This window comes from Gymnoscopelus braueri, assembly GCF_963280865.1.
Source record: "Gymnoscopelus braueri genome assembly, chromosome: 14".
NCBI lineage: Eukaryota > Metazoa > Chordata > Actinopteri > Myctophiformes > Myctophidae > Gymnoscopelus > Gymnoscopelus braueri.
The window spans coordinates 41,315,515-41,324,214 of NC_137619.1; the positions used below are offsets into that span (position 1 = coordinate 41,315,515).

The following is an 8,700-nucleotide window of genomic DNA, read 5'->3' on the forward strand; positions in this document are numbered from 1 at the left end:
CCCAGCCAGTCCAAAGTGCCAGAGGGCCAAGCAAGAGTTCTGTAGTATACCTAAATCTCTTCTGGACTCATTTCCTAATCCTTGTGCATTACTACCTGCTTACATTCTTTTTATTAGGGTTAGATTTATGATTATTTGTATTATTATTATTTATTACTTCTAGCTGTATGTCTTTTTCTGTATCTGTCCTGCAGAGGTACTACAAGGGGTACGTGAGAGAAATAGCAAAATGATTAAACAAACAAATGAATGTGGACGTGCTGAGCTGTAAAGCAAATTAACTGTTACTGAATAGAAAACAATCTTGATTGGATACAATTGGTATCCCAAGCTGATTTTTCCCCCCCTGTTTATTAAAGAGCTGGAGAGACGGGAATACCCCTGTTACTAAACAAGCACTCTATAGCAATGAATGAGTACTATCAGAATATAGAGCTATTTAACACTTATTTCTATGAAGGAATATGACTTACCCTACCTTTTAAATGAATAACATACAGTACAACACATAACAAATACCCATAACAAATACAAACTAGAAAAAGTGCTCCTCGGAGCACAAGTCTCCGCCAGGTCAGGTAGATTATTGTGGCCTCCTGGTGGCGCTATAATAAGCCAATGTGAAAAGGGTGCCTTTTCTTCTTAGGCCTTGCACGGCAATCGGACACTGTATTCATAATTTGAGGCATTTTGTTCCAAAAATGTGGTTTGCTAAATTAGACCTGCTGGTGGCGCTATAACAGGCCAATGTGAAAAGGGTGGCATTTCTTCCTCGGCCTAGTGGGAATGTGCGTGCAAAATTTCACGGAAATCGCACACACGGATAGGTCCGTTTTGTTCAAAACTGACCTATATCCTGCAAACTTTGGAAGCCAATGTTAGCCAAGTAGGATGGAATATGAAATATCAGACACATCCATATTGATGACATGACTATAGAGATACTGTGTACCGATTTGCGTGATTTTTGGACAGAATCTGAAGGAGTACGAGCAAAACATTTGTTTTACAAAACTCAGCCTCCTGGTGGCGCTCTGTGAAAAATGCAGGGCAAATGTTTTTCCTTGGCCTCCAGGGAGTGTGCGTGCAAAGTTTCACGCAGATCGGTTTAGTTATAGCTAAAAACTTGAATCGGCCTGTCAGCCACCATGAGGCTGATTTGAACGTTTTCAAGTGGAATTTCTTCCTGGGCCAAGTGGGAATCTACGAGGAAAATTTCACGAAAACCGCATGCTGCGTTCATGATTTGAGGCATTTTGTTCAAAATGAACCAATCCTGCAAACTTTGGAGGCCAATTTTAGCCAATCAGGATGGCATATGGAAAATCAGACAGATCTGTGTTGATCACATGGCTATGGAGATACTGTGTTTTTTGATTGTGTGTTTTTTGGACAAAATCTGTAGGAGTAACAACCAAAAATGTGTTTAGCAAAAGTCGGCCTCATGGTGGCGCTATGACAGGCTGATCTGAAAAATGTGGGGCAGAGGTTCTGCTGTGGCATCCAGGGAGTGTGTGTGCACAGTTTCACAGCGACCGGGTCAACGGTGGCGGAGATTAGCTGGAGATTAGCGGACGGACACACGGACGGACGGACAGTGGGCAAAACATACTCTCTCGCCATGCCTTTCGGCCTGGCGGAGACAACAAACAAAAAGTATTTGAGTGTGCCGCTATTTGAACTGGCACTGTTCTCGCGCAAACACAACAACCAAGGCAGGGACAGAGGCGGGGAGGACTCAGGAGCTGCCGCTACCCTCCCCTGTGTCATCCACGCGTCTCTGGCGCTTCTTCACTCGGATTTCGTTCATGGCTTCCTCTATGGAGCGAGTGTCCCTCTTGTTGGCCACAGGCACACAGCCGTATGCGCTGTTGGCCTCTAGAGCGTGCGCTGCGTCTTTTGCAGCAGACGTGCCAATGAGGTGACTGTACTTGTCTCGGTAATTGGAGTTGGGACAGGCCTTCGCTCTCTCTGATTGGCTGTCCGCGGCCTCCTCTAACGCAGCCTGTTCTCTGAGTCTTCTCCGTTGCTCTGCCACCTGAGGATTCCACTCTTCTCCTTTGCGATAGGCTTCAAGCTCCTCCTCTGATGGAGCGGACTCCTTCTTGAAAAGCATAACGTATCTGTTCTCCTCGTCCTCCCCTAATGAAAATGACATCACACCAGCAACCTCTGCCACGTCGTGCAATATGGTCCTCTCAATTTTCCCCATAGGGTCATATATCTTCTTTTGCTGAGCACCGTCCTGGATGAAATCTGACACCTCTTTCTCCATCGTTTTCCTGAATTCTGCTTTCTTTCTCTTTTCATCTTCCTGCATCTTCTTGAGTCTTGCTGCTTGCTCACGGGCCTTTCGCCGGCTCTCCTGGTTGCCAACTGTGGGAGGTTTCTGCATAGAGTCTAGGATTGAGCCCAAGAGGTCCGTCATGTTGGAATCTGTGTGACACAACAAGTCTGTTTAGAATATCTGTTTGTTGATCCAAATATCGATTCACAAGTAACATAAATACCTACTGTATTCATACAATGGGTGACATCATCAGTGATGTCACTGGAACTGACCAAGTATGGTTGGTTGTAAGTTTATGGTTGTACAGTAAATGCAATTATGTGTTAAATGGTAAACCATGTGAAAGTGTGTGTAATTTCAAGTTGGTGAGAGTGAATAACCTAATCCTGTTTTGAGGACAGGTGTTGGTGCACCCGCAGGAATGGTTTAGCTCATGTAATGACTCCTGATGGAAGGGTCTTTATTCAGTTGCTCTTTGGCTGTTGGGGGACGTAATGGTGTAGTAGTACACACTGAGGCTGAGTGTTACTGAGCCTACTGAGTTTAGTTAGGTCCAGAGAGCTGTTTGTTATTTCTGATTGTGAGTTTCATTTCTTTTCTGATTTAGTTTTTTTTTACCAAGGTTTTCATGCCTGCCTTCCTACAGTATCACTTTCCTTGACCATCTTAGCGAAGCATTTCAACAACTGAAGTAATGAGAAACACCCAAAAAATTGCAAAATTAAAAAATAATGGTCATACGTGTCAACATACAACTACAAATATGTATGCCTCCGCCTTGTTGGATTAGATTTTGTAATCAGTTTATTATTGTCATTCAGTCAAACTCAGTATTGACTGATCAGTCCCGTGATAGCTACCAGTGCAAAACAAAAACAATAGCCCTTGGCATATTTGGTCTGGCTCTGCTCGTTTTTTTTCGTTGGATTTCCCTGCCTCAGAAGTTGTGTGGCACCAATCAGGGCCCAGTATGCAAATATGGGGCACGTGTATCACCAGAGGCATTTTTGGAATTTGCCCCTTGGAAATGCAGGTTCCATACAGAGATTCCAGACTAATATCTACGCATATGATGTGCTATTAGTGTGGCCATGCCAGGCTAGTCCCTTAATAGACCACCTGCTTTGTTCAGTGAATGAGTTAAGTGACATCGTTTGTGTCGTTAAGTGAATGAGACTATCAGTGGTTTTATCCACTGACTCAAATCATTTTGCTTCAAATGATAAGCAGAGCCCGCGCTCTTCAAGAGCTCAATTGGCAAATAATGGTTAGTATTTCAGTCCAATGAGGAAACCGGCTCAGCCAATAAAATTTTTGCAACTGACTGAAAAATTAACAGATCTTTTCAGGAAGTGATTTAGTTAATTTCACTCAACAACAAACATTTTTTTCTTTCATACAAGGTATTCTGCCTGCCATGCCCATACCTCTTTCTATTGGTTCTCACCAGAGTACTCGATGGGCCCTATAAGCTTAGGGTTCCTCTGGCAATGACCTGACAAGTGCATTCTGCATGCTGTTACCTTGTCACCAAACCTTGGGAGCTCACCATAAACGGCGGTGTTGTTAACATGTTCCCACCAGGAGATGCCAAATGTCACTTGCAACATGCAGTGTAGCAGGCATTCAGGGACCTCTCATGGGTGGGGGTGAGGAGGGTCCATGACTCGCAGACGTAGAGCAGGACAGACGCCACAGTGGCCATTTTAACCCCTCTCACCATTTTGGAGCCCCAGATATTCTTCAGGTCATTGAGAGCCCTCCACGCCTTCCATATATTGATGTCCTGCTCAAATGAGTTGATCCAGGACACTAGATACTTGAAGTCCTTGATCTCCTTTCGCTCTAAATGTTCCTGTTTCTTCAGGGGCCCAATGCACAGGTGTGTTGTATGTGACAACCTCTGTCTTGGGGACACCAAAATCAGTAAGGTTTGTCTTGCAATCCTTCTATTCGATTTATGAGATTTCTTGTGTGCAAAATGGAAATGGCGCAAGAGGAAAGGCCATTGGTTCACCAAAATTACTCATGCCCATCAAATTCTGTTTTTGAGATATCTTGTTTGGACTGACCAGCAGACCAACCGACTAATAGAGCCATCCATCCATTAAAAATAAAGAAGCAATAAACCATAGTGTATTTATTTATTTACCAGGGACAGTGCACATGAATCAACATGTCAGTTTTCATATCCATGTAAATGAGCCAGAGTTAGCCAGAAGCTAATTTTCATCTGTAGTCCCTGAGCACGCTGTTAAAAAGTGGTGATAATAACTATCCATACTAAAACAGACATATCAATACAGTACAAGACAAGTAAACATAGTACAGGAGACAGAACAATTACAGTAAAATATGAGCAATGACACCAGTTGACAAATAGAGCTGATAATTACCCATTGATTGATTGAATATTTTATTAGGCAAAAAATGTAAATGTAATATAAATCATTACCCATGATTTCAAATTTGGTTATCTTTAAGCCATCTCTTAAGGTTGAATTTGAAGGTCAAATAGTTGGTGATCTCTCTTACTTCGGTAGGGAGACTATTCCAGTGATGGGAGGCTCTGACAAAGAAGACTGTTTTTTTTACCAAACACACTACGTCTGAATGGTACATCGCAGTCCCCTCTGGTAGTTTCCCTTGTTGCTCTGTCACCACTTTCCCTTCACTCTATGAACTGTTTCAGTGGAGGAGGAGGTGCAAGCCCATTTGTGTGATTGAGTGGTGAGGAGTGACTGATTGAGTACCAGCTGGTGTGAATGGTGACTGAGTGGTGTCTGAGTGTGAGTGGCTAATCACTCAGTGGAGCTTGTTGGTGATTGGCTCCTGTGACCAGGCTCAACCAGCGTGAGCTAATATGAGAGCGACGACACTAGTGTTGACTCCCATTGTAAGAATGGAATACGGAAATGCTCAATGCTCTCAATGGTATAGTTCCAATGTTTAGAACTATAGCCCATAGCCCATAGATCAAAGCGTGTCATAACTCTCTCTCTCTCTATGGGTCTGGGCTCAACTATAAAGCTGGATGTCCAGCCCTCTGATGTCTTCCTCTTAGCCAGCCTCCAACCACACCAGTCCTTTGTGTCTTCATGTTTCCCGGTGTTTTAGATTTGTGTTAATGTGGTTTAGTGTACAGCCTTGGTAAGGTATGGGTTAATCTGAGTTCCCAGAAGTTTTTCGCCTCGCATACAAACGGGAGCGGCGAGGAACTTCTGGGCCAAAGCCCTGGTATTTCTGGGCGGGATGTAACTTACGCTCAGAATCTGAGCGGACACGCCTCTTACCGGTCTACTCGTCTAAAAAGTCCGACGAGAGGCAAACAGCAGTACACAACAATGGCGGCCGCAATTTCTCAAGGGGAAATTGCTTCCCGTCGCTCCTATTTACATGTAAGACCCACTGCATGTTGATCCCGCCCCCTTTTCTTCATTGGCTGTTGATTTGAATCAGAAATCAGTGGCCGCGCCCCTGCTGTCCAGGCTTTGAGCCGAAGCCTCCCAGACTAGGTATGGGTGGGTGGCCTTTATTTTTCTATTATTAGTTTGTTTGTGTGTTTCTGTAGAGTGTAGGTAAGATATGTACTTCTGTTTTGTTTAAAGGAAAGACTAGGGTTGTTTTGTTTGGTATTGTTTAGTATTCTATGTCCAGGGGTCCCCCCTGAGGTAATTGTCTATTCAAATTAGACAAACTACTGTCTTTTGCATTTTAAGCTGGTGTTGGCTGGCCGTGTTTGCGGACTGGGAAGGAGGAAGTCCATTTTTATGTTGCACCTGGTGACCCCTAGGCCGGATCGTAACACATATTAAGTGTGATTTTTATCCTAATGGTCTGTGTCACTTGAATGATGTCGCAGAATTGTAATGATGTTTGAAAAGAACGTTCACAGTCGCACACACCTGCACGCACGCTACCAGCCACCTCTGTGAATGGCTTCTCCCAACACAGGTACACAGTCATACATAGTACGTAGTCACTAGTCATACCCAGCTCAGGCCAGGTGTGACTGCTTAAATCAGCCATCACCCACACCACTGTATGTATGTATGTATAGGATACATATATATACAATTATAGTACAATTATAAATATAGTGTTGGGTGTCTTTGTCAATGGGATGCGTTTAAAAACAATAACATAGTGTGTGGTGTTTGTAAGGTGCCATCACAGTCTGTTTGGTGGCGATTCAAAGGGAGAGACGGGCCCCCTAGGCAGTCATTATGGGAAAACGTTAGGCAGTGGCTTTGATGACTGATTAAATGAGGCACTTTAATGCCTAATGAATAATCTGTTGTAGGACGGTGTCCTGTGCAAAAATACCCAATCTACAAGGTCACAACGCATTGCATTCCAATGCGTATTCAGCTTGTAGATCTGCTATTTCTGGCGCTGGACACTGTTGTATGACGTACCAGGCTTTGGTCATTTGGAAAGCAAGGGGGAATTTGTTCCGAGATATATCAGAACTGATCCCGACTGTTGTGTATTATTCAGATAAAAAAAAAGAGTAAAAAATACAACTAAGAATAAATACAAATAAATAATAACAATAGGACTAAACCAGTAGTAACATACAGGGATTGGGAATAGGGTGCCAAAAACCAAAAGGAGATTTAGGGTCCATTTTATGAATGTATGCAAGTGTAGATAAACAAGAGACACATGCAAATTTTTTAAGAAAGCAGAAAAAACATTGCAGACATATTTCAGGTCAACAATGACTTAAACACAGATAAATATTATATCTTTAGCTACTACTCTTGCGTTGCCAGATTATTGGAGATCTCCACCTATGACACATACGTGAGGATTTCTAAATGCAAGGTAGTTGCTTTAACAGCGGAGAGAACAGCCGCTAACAGACCAACACCCACTGCTATAAAAAAACATTCATTCAATCGCCCCATTAAGAAGGACTACCCTAAAGACTTTAGATTGATTCTGCATTGCAGTGTATTCTAAATGTTCAACAAAAGCTGGGACATTTTCCTCAGTCTCTATTGAAGAAGCGTTTAGGGCCTGACTTCACTCAACATTTATATCCTCAGTAGTCTGGTAGTTGGGGACATCAGTATTCACTACATTCTTATTCAAATCGAGAGGCCCCATCATTAAGAGATGTTGTTTATGTCGAACGTATCTTCTGAACGATGCTTTGCTGTAGTGACAAGGAGCTGCCAGTTGAATCTGTGTTAAAGTGTTACAGTCCATATTATGTAAACTCATTGCAAATCAAAAGACTATAGAAAACGGAGGGTGATGAAGGGAGAAGGAGAAAGACAGATGGCAGGACAGAGGAAGAGTGTCAAGTTCCCTGGAACGGCTGAGCTGTAATTTACTTGAGAGACGACAGCAGAGATACCAGCAGTAGTCCCAGACTGATAGCTTGTGGTTATGAGGGGAATGGAACATCAGTTATCTGCTGCCTAAGTGACAGAGCGTGTTGATAGTACACAATGCACCCACAACTCTTTGAAGAGGAACACCGGCTCTTAAATCAAGGAGAATCCCTGTCATTTTTCTTTTTCTATTGTCTTCCCTTGCATTGTATTCCTTTTTAACATTTGCTCAGAAGCAGACTCTTTTCTACTGTACCTCATAGTTCATTTTCACATTTCACAAACAACGGGGAACACGTCAACCAGACCCACATAATTACTATAGTTTGTGAATTTGTAAGTAGTACATAACATTTAGATTTTTTAATGATTCATTTGAGATTTTCAGTGTTGGGGGTGAGTGTTAGCTAAAGGAGTAGTTCACCCAAAAATGTTTTTATGTTCTATCAATTACACGCCCCATGAAGCCTTGAATTCATGGAGATTTTTTTGTTTTTGTCGCATTCCTAAGCCAATAATTTGATGACCGGCGGAGACTCCGGTAGGAGACTCAATTGACCTGCATTTGAGTCTCCTACCGGAGACATTAGCATCTTTCCGCCTGTCATAAAATTATTGGCTTAGGAATGTGACAAAAGAAAAAAAATACACCATGAATTCAAGGCTTCATGGGGTGTTGATAGAAAATACATATTTTTTGGGGTGAAATACTCCTTTAATATCTTATTGTCAGACAGCAATTGTGTCTGGCAGTTTTGAATCATGGGCAGGGACGTGCTGGCCACTGGGAAATTCGGGAAAATTCCAGAACGGCCGCGCCATTTACGGGCCGCGAAACGGCCGGTGGGCCACCCAAAAAAAGTATTATTGAAAAAATATATATATTGAAAAAAATATTGAAAATCCCAGAGCTGAATTTTGGTCCCAGCACGCCCCTGATCATGGGTAATTCTGTCACGTATATATTGATGATGTAGAATAGTGGATCGGACCATATGAGACTAGGGGGGGGGGGGGGGGGGGGGATCTGGTTGTTCCAGAGATGGGGGAGTGCTTTTTTGTTTC

At 42.9% G+C, this 8,700-nt stretch overlaps 1 protein-coding gene across 1 annotated transcript; it reads right to left on the minus strand.

Annotated features, from left to right (window-relative positions):
- Positions 1 to 1,738: 1,738 nt before the first annotated feature.
- On the minus strand, positions 1,739 to 2,428 carry LOC308100441 (sperm-associated antigen 7 homolog; the record flags this gene model as incomplete). The annotated part of the gene is made up of 1 exon (XM_080449492.1): positions 1,739 to 2,428. The coding sequence occupies one exon, from the start codon at positions 2,426 to 2,428 to the stop codon at positions 1,739 to 1,741; it is 690 nt and encodes a 229-aa protein (XP_080305618.1).
- Positions 2,429 to 8,700: the final 6,272 nt, after the last annotated feature.